General features: G+C 42.9%; 1 protein-coding gene across 4 annotated transcripts in view; it reads left to right on the forward strand.

Annotated features, from left to right (window-relative positions):
* The window catches only part of FBXL4 (F-box and leucine rich repeat protein 4), a 73,387-nt gene that overhangs the window by 45,836 nt on the left and 12,124 nt on the right, over window positions 1-15,427 (forward strand). For all 4 annotated transcript variants that reach the window (XR_009818164.1, XR_009818165.1, XM_061989437.1 and 1 more), the window contains 2 exons: window positions 6,767-6,838; window positions 7,952-8,264. Coding sequence is in view for 2 of the 4 variants with exons in the window: in XM_061989437.1 (XP_061845421.1) it covers window positions 6,767-6,838; window positions 7,952-8,264 (385 nt within the window). In the remaining 2 variants the exon portion in view is untranslated. The remainder of the gene's footprint in view (window positions 1-6,766; window positions 6,839-7,951; window positions 8,265-15,427) is intronic.

The raw sequence follows: 15,427 nt of genomic DNA on the forward strand, positions 1-15,427 counted from the left end.
CAAAGCATCATTTAAGCACTTGTCACTGAAACACTTGAAGAATACAGTGAACAATGGAGGCATTCTTGTATACAATAACTGGCAATGCACATCTTTATGATTTGAGTGCTTTCTTGATTTAATGCTTATCATTGAGCATTCCAGCCATATAAATAATGCAGCCAAAACTCTCTTTTAAAGAAACCAAAGCCACAATTACAGCAGGAAAACCTGAGCAGCCTCCTTACTGCTGGGTGTAAATGTTAATGTAAGATGTGTGACCTGCTCTTAAGAGGTCCTCCTCTGACAGGGGAGTTGGACTAGATGATCTTTCCAGGTCCCTTCCAACCCTTAAGATTCTGTGATTATATATTTCATGTTGTATGATATTCTGAATTCATTATAATGTGTAAAGAAAAAGTTGTGTTATTACAATTCTAATTTAATTTAAATCAAACTGCAATGGACAAAGGATTTTGTTTTGCACACAAAGTGAGTGTTGTCATTTTCTCTCTTGATATTTTTGACCAAGAGCAAATTCAGAACTTGGGCAGCTGTAAGAGAGGATGCTAGAAATTTTAGACTCCAAGATGGCATCTAAGAATCTTAGCAGTAAATGTAAAGGCTCTTACTTTCTTATGCTGTGAGCAATGAAAAAGTTAATGCTGCTATGCATCTGTTCTACAAAGCTTTCAGAAGTAACCAGTTATGGCTCGTGTTATACTTCTGAGAGCTATTGTCCAAGGTTTTTCAGCTCAGATGAAATTTCCTTGGCTTGGGTACATATCCTTAGGATTGAGAGTTGCAAGCAAATAGTAGAAGTAAAGGGAAAGCCTCTAGCTAAGAAAGTGGAGTCTTGGAAGGAGATTGAGAGGGTGACAAAAATAATCATGCAACACAGGGCCTTGATGCATCCTTCTGATCCTGTGTCAGGCTCATAGGGCTGAGTTTGAGCCTGTAATGTGGAGAGTGATGGGGAAGAACGAGGGTGTAAAACAGATTTGAAGACATAAAGGAGGGCCTAATTTGACCAAATGAAGGAACCCCAAAATACAGTAATTGAATTAACTACAGAGACTATTACTTCCATTGAATTAATTCAGTAATTGACATATTGCTGTGTCCCAGTCCCTGCTGTGTCCCTGGCACTGCCAAGTAGCTGTAGAGAACAAAAAGGTGCCCCTCTACATCCTGAGTCCCCCCTTGCAACTTACAGTGTGCCTATTTGTGAGAATGCAAGTGTTGACTTCTGAAAGGTTACATCTGCACTCAACAATAAGGTTCATTCTGTCTTCATTTCCATGTAGTCTCATTCTTCTCTTACTTGATGCACATACAGTCTGCATATTGCAGCTGTTTTTAAACCTGTAACATCAAGATGCAAAAGTTTTATCACTATCCAGTTTTTTGTCTCAAAAATGGTCCAATAATCCAAGTACAGTGGGAGAATCATAGAATGGTAGGGGTTGGAAGGGACCTTCAGAGTTCATCTAGTCCAACATCCCTGCAGAAGCAGGTCCCACCTAGATCAGGTCACATAGGAACTTGTCCAGGTGGGTCTTGAACACCTCCAAGGAAGGAGCCTCCACACCCTCCCTGGGTAGCCTGGGCCAGGGCTCCCTCACCTGAATTGACATAGTTTTCCCTTATATGTAAATGGAGCTTTTTGTGTTCCAGCTTCATCCCATCACCCCTTGTCCTGTTGCTAGCTACTATAGAGAAAAGTGCTGCCCCAACCTCCTGACACCCACCATTTAGATATTTGTCAATATTAATGAGATCCCCCCTCAGTCTCCTCTTCTCCAGACTAAACAGCCCCAGCTCCCACAGCCTTTCGTCATCAGGAAGATGCTCCAGTCCCCTGATCACCTTGGTGGCCCTGTGCTGGCCTCTCTCCAGCACTTCCCTGTCCCTCTTGTGCTGAGGAGCCCAGAACTGGACACAGGACTCCAGATGAGGCCTCAGCAGGGCAGAGCAGAGGAGGAGTAGAACCTCTTTCGACCTGCTGCCACACTCTTCTTGATGCATCCCAGGCTGCCATTGGCCTTCTTGGCCACGAGGGCACATTGCTGGCTCATGGTCAGTTTATTATCAAGCAGCACTCCCAGGTCTCTCTCTGCAGAGCTGCTCTTCAGCTTATATCTTTAACATAGCTGTTTATGTACTTGTTGGTACTATGATACTTTATGGAAATTATCTTGATGCCTTAAAGTACTTGGAGAATGTGGTGTGTGCAGAGAGCAGAAGCATATTTTACAGTTTCTTTACTGGTGCAGATTTAGGTGAAAAATGTGTTTGACCATTACTTTACCTTTGTTTCTGCATTATTGATGTATTCTTTGTGCTGTGAGGAGAATTGGGTTCTGTGACTGTTACAGGTCGATTGTAGGTTGTTCAGATGCCAAAGTACAATACCTTGAAATTCATAAAGTAGATTTTCTTACCTTTTTATAGGCAATGTTGATTTGCCCCGTTGTACCTTTCAAAATGTACAGTTTAATAGAAGTTTACAGAATTCTGGCTTTGCATCCTGGGTGGTTTTTAATTGCTATATTTGAACAGCAGATGCCAAGTAATTTCTGACATAGTTCTTACACAGATTGTGCCAAAAAAAACCCCCATGCACCCAAACAGTTGATTTTTGGCTCTCTTCTTTTGCTCTACAGTGCCAAAGGGATGGGGAAAGACAAAAGTGTTTGGGATTTATGTAAATGTTGAATTATTTTTTACAATCTTAATGAGATTACCTTTTAAATTTGCATGAGGTGTTTGTAATTACAAATATTTGTATAAACAGTGGCATTCAGAATGAAATAAAATTGCTTTCATCTGAGGGGTTTTCTTGGTTGGTTGGTTGGGTTTTTTACCACAGGTAATTCTAGTACACTTTTTTTGGAGCGGTACCTGTGGAACAGAACTTCACTTGCTTAAGATAAAGGCTATGGGAAATTATAGTTGTGTATCTTCAGATAGTTGATGGAAAATGTCAGTAACAATGTTTCTACAATCTTTTGCTGCTAGTAGCCAAAATTGGATGGAAGAACTTTCTCAGTGTTGCCCAGTAGTAGGAAGAACTTTTTCACCCAGAAGTTTATGAAGCATTGGAAGGGGCTGCCCAGGGAGCTGGTTGAGTCACCATCCCTGGAGATATTCAAAAGACACAGAGATAATACTGTGTCCAGTTCTGGGCTCCCCGGCTCGAGAAGGATAGGGAACTGGATGAGCTTTCAAGGTCCCTTCCAGGCCTTGAGATTCTGTGATTTGATATCTGCCTGCAACAAATGTTAGCATTTGAACGTAGGTGGAGACAACAGGGTTTGTGGGCAGGGAGGGCTAAAGATGAGAGTAGTCATTTGGAAATAATAGGAAAAAATAATACAACTTTAGTTGTCTCCTCATACAATGCAATTTGGGGAGGCAGGGGCTTGAGTATTAAAGGAATTTGTTTTCTACCCCTAACTTCAATTTTGTGTCTTATAAAAGAAACCAAAATTTAAGTCCTGCATAATTCAGTTATTTTCTGGAACAAAAAGATTAGCTGGACAATTAGTAACTCTGATTCACAGAATCACAGATTGACAGGGGTTGGAAGGGACCTTTAGAGATCATCCAGTCCAACCCCCCTGCAGAAGCAGGTTCACCTAGATCAGGTCACACAGGAACATGTGTCCAGGCGAGTCTTGAAGACCTCCAAGGAAGGAGCCTCCACACCCTCCCTGGGCAGCCTGGGCCAGGGCTCCCTCACTGAAACGCTGAAAGAGTTTTTCCTTATGTTTCAATGGAACTTTTTGTGTTCCAGATTTTGTCCATCACTCCTTGTCATGGGCACGTTGCTGGCTCATGGTCAGTTTATTATCAACCAGCACTCCCAGGTCTCTCTCTGCAGAGCTGCTCTCCAGCAGGTCAATCCCCAGCCTGTGCTGCTGCATGGGGTTGTTCCTTCCCAGGTGCAGGACTCTCCACTTGTCCTGTTGAACCTCATGAGATTCTTCTTTGCTCAACTCTCAAAGCTTACCTTTGTTTCAGGGAAAACTCAAAAACATCTTAAAACTATACATGTTTTGGCGACTAGGCTCAGCAATGCTGTTACATGGGTAGTTTTTTATTTTATTATCTCTGCTCAGCTGAGAAAGTGAAATCAGACTCTCTGCAGGCTTACTTGTCCAGAATTTAGGTGGCCTCATCTGAAGTTTGGCCTGTGTAACAGCTTCAGGGCTGGGTGATTGTCTTGCTCTTCTCCATTGCTTAAATAGGAGTTTTATCACTCATCTTGTGTGGCAAGTCAGAGAGATGAATTCTACAGACAGATGGCTTGAAAACAGACAGGTTATTACAATGATAGTCCTCCTATATGTAGTGCATATGGATTCTGTGAGCTGCCATTCTCTCCTGCTATTTTCATGTCCTTTGCCACCTGGATTCTCAATTGACTGAGACACAACTAGGCATGCACAAAGGACTTTTTCTTCTTTCTTGACATATGTAAAGCTCACCTCAGTTACCAAAGAATACAAACTGCTTCTGAAAGAAACCTGATTTGTTGTGTGTGGGCAGGTATGCACCCAGAAGAGAAGTTAATGTAGCCAGTAAAATTAATGTTGAGTAAGGAGGTATTTGCTCTTGGGCTTGACATGGCTTGATTTGTGATGATGTGAGATAGTGTTCCACCAAGCTCCCTTCACATGTCCATTCTCCAGATTATCCTACTATCCTCCAGGGACTGACCTTCCCGAGGGCCAGCCTGGGCAGTGAATACCGAGGCAAAGAAGGCATTCAGTAGCTCTGCCTTCTCTGCATCTTTCCTCACCAAGATACCCTCCTGGTTTAGCAGCAGGCTCACCTTGTCAATTAAAGGAAGATGTTGCTGCTTCCCATCCTTTCAGGCCAGTGTTTAAATTCCAGTCTTGAAACCATTACTAAAAAACATGATGGAATGCAACAGGCTATTCAGATATCCTGGAGAGCCACCTGAAAGCCTCCTTACGAGCTGTGTGTGCAGAGACTGATTTATTTAGCTCTGATATTTAAGGTTTGTAGAGAGGGGTTTGGGGATTTTGCTTCTAATTTGTGCACCTGCATAGGTTGTAAAGCTCATAGCTTTCACTGAGTTCAATAGTAAAGACTGTGTCTCATTCTCTCAGAGTCACTTATTTATACAAGTTTAATGATCCAAATGAAGCATTTGCTTAAGTACATTATTTAAAACCTATTGTATATTTCACATTTACTGGCTCTGAAGTGTTAAGTGTTACCTCTTTAATAATGACTTTTTAATGCTGTTGTGTTTAATTCCCTAGCTACCTTTTTCTCTCAAAGCATGAATGAAAGTAAAACAGGCAAGCAGACAGTGGCTTTGTGAAACCTATGCAAAGATACACGTGAGGAAAGCTTACTCACAGCATTTACTTTTAGGCTGCCTTTGGGAAATCAAATCTTAGAAGGCCAAGTTGGAAGCTGAAGTTCCATACATGTCAAGTGTTGGGTGTTTCTAATTGCTCCCTAGAGACACTGAAATCAGATGTCTGAAATGGTGTCCGTGAATACCTCCGTGCTGTGTCCCTGTTCCGTGTCTGCCAGCCTTTCAGTGCAAGGGATTGGGTATTTCTTCACAGAGGATCATATTCCTGGCGAGTTCCATTAGAATATAACAAACTGAGGAAAAGAAGTAAAGCCTTGAACTGCAAACTGTCTGAAAACAAGTCAATTTATATGTTGTTTTAATTTATGCGTGGTACTGCCTGTGCACACAAATGTTATTAAGTAGTGTTCTTGTAGGGGTTCCACTTACTAGCTGTACATGATTTTGTCCCTTGTGTATTGCCTGTTTATTTTCCTGCTAGAAACTGTTATATATCCTGTGGAAATCCCCAGACTTGCATTGTTACTCCACTGTGAAGCTTTCTCCTGTTTTCAGTCTCATACAGAGTCCTAACCAAGTGGTGAAGGTTTGAAGCATCACGCACAGCTGTCTGTGATGCGGATCCCAGCCCGCGTTCTTTTTTTGTGCCGTATTCCCACCTACAACCTAAAATACAACTACAGACAACCCAGAAGAGTCTTTTCTGTATCTTAGAGACACAGATAAAAAACAGTGAAGTTTCCCTGGTTGTGGAACTGAACAGCCACCTACTTTTACACTGTGTTAGAGGTGTGTGAAGCGTCCAATTTCGAGTCGAGCAATGCGCCTCACTCTCTGAAATGAATGACCGTGTTAAATGGCAGGGACATGACTGTAAAATACACATGATGTCTGCTTCGGTCTGCACGCTGGTAGTGACAGGAGCTCAATGGTTGTCAGCATCCCTGTCAGTACAGAGGCTCCTTTGACATTAAAGTCACCAGCTCTGTCCTGATGCTGCTCAGCTCTTATTGGCAGTTCCATCAGGGTGCAGCTGACGAGCGAATGTCAGAGCCTCCGCTCTTCTTCTGGTGCCTCTCTGAGCCCTCTGTGGTTTTGGGCTGGCCTCTCCTGTTGTTTGAACTTGCCCCACTTCTTCAGCAGCTTTCCTGAGGGAGATGAGCGGATAGGTCATGGTTATGTAGGTATCTTCAGGGCAATGCAAAACCACATCCAAAGTGGCTTGCATAAGGGTTTGTAACGATTACCGTTGCTTTAAGCCAATCAATGGGCAGGGTACCCAGGGACTCATTAAGTGGCATTTCTGGTGTCTGGAACAGAGTTTTGAGACGTATTTCAGGAAACCTGGTGACAGCCTTTAATGTCTAATTGACCTCTTCTCTTTGTTTCACTTTCTGTATTTCCTTGTGATGTGTTCCCCCGTGGCAGCAAACGGCCCTGCTCAGCATTCTGAACTTCTGCTCGGAGCTGCAGCACCTCAGCCTGGGCAGCTGCGTCATGGTGAGTGCTTAACACCGCGCTGACGGGCTGGGATGGGGAGGCTACACACGTTTGCTTCGCAACTCGGTCTGTTTCACAAGGACATGGTAAATGCTGGGTTAATACTATACCTCACTCGCTTCAAAGGTCCAAGGTGAGTACAGCTTAGTCATATACTTAAAGGTTACATACTAGTTTAGGCCTAAAACACAGCTCTCTCATAGTTCTTCAGCCTCTTCCTAAATGTTGGGCATTCTTCAACTTTCCTTCCAAAACTAATAATCCAGAGTTGCTGATTTTTATTCAGACCAAACCATCGTTCCTATCAGTTTTATATTTGACTCTATAGTGGTAACCATGAGAGGAATATTTACAACAAAATCTGTTATAGACTTGCTGGGCACACTCATTTATTTGAAGACAGAGAATACAGGGACAGGAGTAATTCCTGCAGGGCGCTACTCTAAGCTGTGTTGCATGTGTGTGCCAGGGCTGTGTGTAGAGGGATTCTGGCTTGCTGCTGTTCCTGGTGGTTGACATGCCAGCTCACTCATCAGGGACACTTTAGGAGGCTTTCCTTACAGTTCAAGAAGCAAGTGGCAAAGCAGAGTTGGCTCAGCTTTCCCTGCTTTGACTCGTGAATAGAAGAGCAAGGCAGTGTAACTGTGTATTTTCAACAGTCCTTGTCTTCCTGTGGGATCTATATGTAGTCTTCCTGGCCTATATAGTGGGATCCTGCTTCAGTTGCTCTGTCTTTCCCAGGGTAACTAATAAGACTTCCATAAGAAGATGCAACAACACCGACCTAGAATGGAAACAAGTGCATTCATCAAAAAAGATGGGGGCGGAAATAATAGGGGCTTTTCAAACAACAATCTTTTCACTGTATTTTTTCTTGATCCTTAGTATTAATTGAATTTAGAAGTACCTGTATCTGGGGGTTGACAGGGAACTTATTTTTGTCTTTTGCAGAAGCACACCACACTGTACTGTACAAGGAATAATCTTCATAGCTCTTGAGAAAAGTCAAATGCTTAAGGCAGATCTGTAGGTGTGTTAGCCAGCAAACCTTGGAACACCTGTGTGTGTCTGGAAAGAATGGTATACATGACAAAGTGTTTGCTTTCCTTGCAGATCGAAGACTATGACCTCATAGCAAGCATGATGGGAGCAAAATGCAAAAAGCTTCGCAGTCTGGATTTGTGGAGATGTAAAAACATCACTGAAAGCGGAATAGCAGAATTGGCTACAGGCTGCCAGCTTTTGGAAGAACTTGATCTTGGCTGGTGCCCTACGTTACAGAGCAGTACAGGCTGTTTCACAAACCTTGCACGTAAACTCCCCAACTTGCAAAAGCTCTTCCTGACAGCCAACAGGTCTGTGTGTGACACGGACATCGAGGAGCTGGCTGCTAACTGCACGCACTTACGGCAGCTGGATATCTTGGGTAAGAGAACGGAGGGGTGTTGGTGTTTATCTTACTGAGCCTCAAAAGCCTCGCAGTTAAAAAGGATTCCTTAAGGCACAACTGTCTTCTAGATGTATTTTTAAAGAAGTAATTCTTTGAGTTGTGGTTCAACATGTGAAAAACAAAACGGGAGGGAAGTTTTTCTCACTGCAGTGAGCTTCTGACTTGAAATCCAGTGAATTTACATCAGCAGTGTAATTTGGCTACTTACTATGAACCACTGAAACTGACATTTAAGTGCAAAATTTTCCAATACCTTTCAGTTTCATGACCATTAGGATTTTTAACTGAAATCTTTCACTTTTGACTATTGGAAGATCCGATTCCTTGTCCTTCTTTCTGCTGTTGTTTGTTTTGTTTCTGTCAACTGTGACAAAGTGTATTTATAGTGGGAATCTGTGACCAAGAATCAGGTTTCTGCTTTTGCACAGTGCAGATATGCAAACACTATTGAAATACATTGCCACTTTTATCAGGAAGTGAATTTGGCTCGTTAAAGAGGAAAAGGTAATTACAGCAGCAAAACTTAAAACAGGCTTTCTATGAAGGGAGTAAGGCAGTGATGAGGGGCAGAAAGCACAGCAAAGCTTTGCATTTCTAATCCTTTACAGCTTCTGTGGTTAAAACATTGTTAAAGGTCTAAAGTAAACATGCTTTGGACTCTTGAGTAAGGACTTAGATGATCAGGGGACTGGAACATCTTTCATAAGAGGAAAGGCTGCGGGAACTGGGGCTGTTTAGTCTGGAGGAGACTGAGGAGGGAACTCATTAATATTGACAAATATCTAAAGGGTGGGTGTCAGGAGGCTGGGACAGCACTTTTTTCTATGGTATCTAGTAACAGGACAAGGGGTGATGGGATGAAGCTGGAACACAAAAAGATCCACTTAAATATAAGAAAAAACTATGTCAGTGTTTCAGTGAGGGAGCCCTGGCCCAGGCTGCCCAGAGGGGTTGTGGAGGCTGCTTCCTTGGAGGTCTTCAAGACCCACCTGGACATGTTCCTATGTGACCTGATCTAGGTGAACCTGCTTCTGCAGGAGGATTGGACTGGATGATCTCTAAAGGTCCCTTCCAACCCTACCATTCCATGATTCTATGACTTGGAGGAATGTAGTTTTACATGACAGTGAATTTACTCTTTTTATAGTGGAATACGAGGTTTTCTTTTTAAAGTGACGTAGGACAGCGGAGAGATTTGTGACATCAATGTGGGATACATTTCTTCAGACTTCTACTGACTTACTGTCACAGGATTAGTTGAAAGAGGAAGACTCAAATAAAAGGGAAAAAAGTAGCCACACTATATATTCTTAGTATTTAGTATTTTTAAAGGCAGTATTACACTTAGGTTGAGATGCTGGAAGGAACTGAGAGCTCTCTACTTGAACACTGTTCCAAGCTGGTTTAAGGTCATCAGCATTTCTCATTACCAAAAATTGTCAATTTGTCTTCAGACTATCACTGCAGTAGAGCCAGTACATTCTTCTGTCATGAAATACAGTTTTACTCATGTCTGACTAAGGAAGTTGCCTTCTGACCAATATGGGAAGGAGGATGAAAAGATAAAAGCTCAACTCCGCCCAGTACGAGTTGTAGAGCCCTGATGCAATGTCCACAGGAGGTGTTTTGCGTGTCCTTAAGGGACATGTTCCTGTGTGACCTGATCTAGGTGACCCTGCTTCTGCAGGGTGGGTGGACTAGATGATCTCTAAAGGTCCCTTCCAACCTTACCATTCTGTGATTCTGACTCTGTTTTGTCATGAGATTATCAAGGGCACATTTCCCTATTCAGACATGAAAAGTTTCCAAACGACATAGTGAATGAAGTCTTTCATAAACGTGTATATGCTGCTGACCACCCACTTCCAGGCATTTCTATTACACGGCATTGTGGCTGCCCACAAAGCAGTCTGACCTTTCACTCTGCCAGAGGCTGCCCCATGAATGGTCTGGCTGTGTTGAGCCTACACATAGTCTGCTATTTCTGTTGCCTCTCTGCCGGCAGTGAAGGTTTGTTGCCACACATGTTTAGTATTTGAACTCGTGTTTGAATTTGATGTCTTACTGATGTTGTTTTGTGGAGAAATAATGCAGGAAAGTGGAAGAGGGATTTGTTCTTTTACCTGGGTGCTTACCAGTATTCTTGAGTTATGTGGATTTGTTGTCAACCTTTGGTGGAATCACAGAATCGTTATGGTTGGAAAAGACCTTTAATATCGAGTCCAACCCCTCACCTCACAGAGCCAGGCCCATCACTAAACTAAACCATGTCCCTCAGCACCTCATCTGTGTGTCTGTTGGATATCTCCAGGGATGGTGACTCCACCAGCTACCTGGGCAGCCCCTTCCAATGCTTCATAACCCTCTGGGTGAAAAAGTTCTTCCTAATGTCCAATCTGAACCTCCCCTGGTGCAACTTGAGCCTGTTTCCTCGTGTCCTATCATTCATTACTGGAGAGGAGAGGAGAGGAGAGGAGAGGAGAGGAGAGGAGAGGAGAGGAGAGGAGAGGAGAGGAGAGGAGAGGAGAGGAGAGGAGAGGAGAGGAGAGGAGAGGAGAGGAGAGGAGAGGAGAGGAGAGGAGAGGAGAGGAGAGGAGAGGAGAGGAGAGGAGAGGAGAGATCGACCCCCATCTCAGTACAAGCCCCCTTCAGGCAGTTGTAGAGAGTGATCATGTTTCCTCTCAGCCTCCTCTTCTCCAGGCTAAACATCCCCAGCTCCCTCAGCCACTTCTCATCACTTGTTCTCCAGATCCTTCACCAGCTTTGTTGCCCATCTCTGGACACCCTCCAGCACCTCAATGTCCTTCCTGTACTGAGGGGCTCAGAACTGGACACAGGATTCGAGGTGCAGCCTCACCAGTGCTGAGCACAGGGGGACAATCACTGCCTTGGCTCTGCTGGTCATACTATTTCTGATACAAGCCCCATGAGACTGTATGTTGGGTTCAGATGAATGCTCTCCAGAGAGAATATACAGTTGAATTATCTGCAAGGTGTTACTGAAAACCTTAATATCCACCTTCCAGACCTCACTTTCTCCCTTCAGAGGGATACTTGGTGGGGGAAAAGAGTTTGTCTTCTACTGTAAACAAGTTAGTAAAGGACACATGTGAAGGAGTTACCCTGCTTTTTTGGCAACAGCAGGGAAAGTGTATTCATTTCTTTGTCTGAATATGGGAGCCATTACAGTCAGTGGTTAAAAGAAAGAGTTGTCAAGTAGCAGCACCTGGGGTCATCTGGAGGTAGAGTTGCCAGGTGTTCCCATGGAAGTGCGGAAGTCTCTATTGTCTGAACTAAAGAGCTGATCTCTCTCAGCGCAGGAGCACCAAGAAAGTCATCCATCTCTGTATGCGCTCTAACTTTTGCTGGCTGATGTAGGGCCATCCTGTTACTGTAAGCTTACATGAATGCTTAATATGTTTTTGTCCTTTTGAAGAAGTGTGACAACAGGTCTGAAGCTGTTAGAGGCCCGAGGTCAGTACTCAGCTTTGCAAGAGTAACCTTGAACAGTGGGTCTTCTCTCTGATGTGAATGAATGAGAGGTGCTCTCATTATATCCTTTGTCATCTCCCAAGTACAGAACTGTCTGGCTTGTGCATGCATTGTGAAGGGTGTAGAAGTATTGCTGCTAGGTTAGCAGTGCATGCTGTAAGGGAACTTCTTTTGCTTCAACAAAGCTGTGTAAAAGCTTGAGGGTCTTTGCTGTATACAGGCACTTATCTGTGTAGGGATCAGAATGTCTTACCTTGCACCATAGTCACCAGTGTTGACAATACTACTGTGCTGGCTTCTTTCTGCAGTTGTTAGGAGTTACAAGTGCATCAGGAAAAAACTTTTTGTTTCAGGTACAGATTATTTATCATCACAATAGCTTCAGGACTGGAGGAGTCTCATCCTGTGAAAGAAATCTTGTTGAACTGTGTCTCATTCGTTTAAGTATTGCCAAATGAATGTTACATATACCCTGGATGCTGTTTTCAGGTGGTAGGTCCTGTGTGTCTTGCTACCCATCTGTCTTTTACGTAGCCTCTCCCATTAGCATTTGGCAATTCCCTTTGATACAGAATCAACTTGGTGAAAGATGAAAATCGCCAGTTTTCAAGGGCTCCATAAACTTATTTGCCCATGTGAAGTACTGTTTGATGGGTGGCTGCATTTGTGGTGTGTAAAACACTTCAGAAAGTAAGTTTCTGTTTAAATAAGAAATAAGTCATATGTTGAATCCATATCTGCTGTATTATAATACAGGTTGGGAGAGGAAGCACCATCCCAGAACGGTAGGTGTGGCACTGAGTACGTGAGGGTGTGCTTCTTGAAGCTTTAGTTCTCAACTTTCTTTTACCCATCCCATACTGAGCTGCCTGCTTACAAGTATCATTTCCTTCTCTGCGGGGCTACCAACTGCTGTCAAGGATGATGAACAAGTCATCTTAATCTTAGCCCCCAAAAGTCCTGACTGCCTCTGTCCTGTACAAAAAGTATAATGGAAAATAGACACCCTTGTTACTGCAAAATTCATGTATTCCTATCTACATACCAACACCTCCCACACCTTCTTGAGCAACAGAAAACCCAACTGCCCCCTTGCCAGCTGTCAAAATTTTCAGCTTTATCTCGAGAGCATCAACACGTAGTTAGTCAATTCAAACAGAAAAATGTGTAGCACATTAAAATCTTGAGTTTGAGCTGTGTGCAATAGATTGAATCAAATGTAAAGAGTAAAAGGCCAATCTGGCTCAGCTAGGGGAGGAAAGGTAAGAATGTTCGAGGGACTAGTGCTAGTTATTTTCAGATTCTCTGCTCTTAAATATTATTCAGTGTGGAGTGGTATCCCTGCCCTAGAAAGTGGGGCTGTGGCAGTTTTTATAGCTGTCATCTCAACAGCTCTAGAATTTGAAGACTTGGATATGTGATAGATAAAAATGAAATAATTTACAGCTAAAAAATGTAATTGTTCCAGCAAAGGAATCATTACCCAGAGCTGCCTTTTACAGAGGAATCACTGCCCAGAACTGCCTTTTACCAAGGAATCGCTACCCAGAGCTGCCTTTTACCAAGATGATAGCAGAGGATTTTTCTGGAGAATAAACAAAATTAAACAGCAGGTTTTAATACAATGGGTTTGTATTTATTCTGAGAAATGGCCAGTTGGAATCATGGCATGGTAGGGGTTGGAAGGGACATTGAGAGATCATCCAGCCCAACCCCCCTGCTCAAGCAGGTTCACCTAGATCAGGTCACACAGGAACGTGGGTCTTGAAGACCTCCAAGGAAGGAGCCTCCACACCTTCTCTGGGCAGCCTGGGCCAGGGCTCCCTCACCTCACAATTAAATAGTTTTTTCTTATGTTTCAATGGAATTGTTTGTGTTCCAGTTAGTCCATGTAGGAAAAATTGTAGTAGATAACAAAGGTCCAAAAGCCTCCAAACTCTAGAAGTACTCACTGTGTAGATAACTAGCAGGATATCTTGTCAGTCTTTCAAAAGCAAAGGAAAATATGCTGTATCACACTTCTGAAGTGCTTTTGAATGTGCTTTTATTACAAATCCATCACTAATTGTACAATGTATAAATAGAATAATAGAATCATAGAATGGTAGGGATTGGAAGGGACCTTTAGAGATCATCCAGTCCAACCCCCCTGCAGAAGCAGGGTCACCTAGAATAGAAGTAAGAGTCTGGATGATATTTGCTTATCCTGTGGTGTGAATAACCAAACCCCAGCCTGATGGCTGACCCTTTTAGCTTTTAGAAAATAACAGATGTTTCCTAACATCAAGTTTTAAGTCTGAGGAGGCAAAAAGAAAGAGATGCAATAAAAGATGTGATTTAGGATGGCTCACTTAGTTACAGATCCATTACAAATCTTTCTCTTAGATGAAACGGGAGGCAAACTGTCGAAGTTCAGATAGGAAGGAACGAAGAACATCCTACACAAATCTGTGGCTAGGCATCTAGATGTAGCATTTTTGTAGAAACACACATTTGGATCTCGAAGCCTAAAAGCTGTGTTGCGTAAATGAGACTGGTTTTAAATGAAGGTGCTGATGCAGTAGCGATTTTAAGGCTTGGTGGTAAAAAAAGCCAAGATGAGTAGCTTAAATGTGGTGTTCCTACCCTTTCAGTTGGAATGGTGGGGCAGATCCTAATGGTAAGACAGTGGTACTATGGTAAAACCTTTGGTGAAGGAACTAAAGCATATTACAGCACTTCTGTGTATGGCCAGAGGGACTTTTACATCAACCACCAAAGAGTTGTGGTGGTAGTGATCATATAATGAGAAGGGAGGTAAAAATCACAGTGATAATGACAAGCTTTGATTACCCCCATGTAGATGAGGTCAAATTTGGGGGCATGATAGCAAAGGGTGCTGTTAAATGATATTTCAAAGCAACTAATCTGAGAGCCTACAGTAGAAGTGAAGACCACACTTGAATACCCCCTTGCTTATGCAGAAGAGTACAAAAGACTACTCACAGGCATCTTACTGGAAATGAATCCTGTTGGGAGAAGGCAAATAGGAATAATGAACTCTAGAAAGTGAAACAAAAGTCACAATAAAGCAGTGTGAGATATTAAGGAGCAATTGACTACAGATAAATACCAAAACTGTGTCTGAGAAATGTTAGAAGAGCTTTACAGGAGTGTTACTGAGGCTGGTAGAGACTCAGATGTGAAGGGTGACTGAGATACAAGAAGGCTGTTGGCAGAACTGTGTCTGTCCATCAGTGTTCATGGCAAAGGGGATCAAATATGCTGCTGCATCAGAGCTGTTCTTTCCAAGAGGTAAGCCTGGAAAGCTGCCTTAAATTGGAATGCCAATACAGAATGCTTTTGAGCAGATCAATACATTGAAGAATAATAAATTGTTAGGACTAAATGGTATTTATGCAGTGGTTCTAAATGAGCTCAAACACAAGGCTGTGGAAGTCTTGCTTCTGGTGTGTCATCTGTCACTTAAATTAGCCTCAGAACCAGAGGGCTGCAAACATGGCACAATCTCTCCTGGAAAAGGTACAGGTTAGAAAGAATAAGATAGTCTTTTGCTGTCTGTAAACCAGTTGCAACTGTGATAAAGTCAGTCAGTGGACATGCAGACCACAGTGCTATTTTGAAGGAGAACTGCATCCCCATGAGGA

Source organism: Colius striatus, chromosome 2 (assembly GCF_028858725.1).
Source record: "Colius striatus isolate bColStr4 chromosome 2, bColStr4.1.hap1, whole genome shotgun sequence".
NCBI classification, from domain to species: domain Eukaryota; kingdom Metazoa; phylum Chordata; class Aves; order Coliiformes; family Coliidae; genus Colius; species Colius striatus.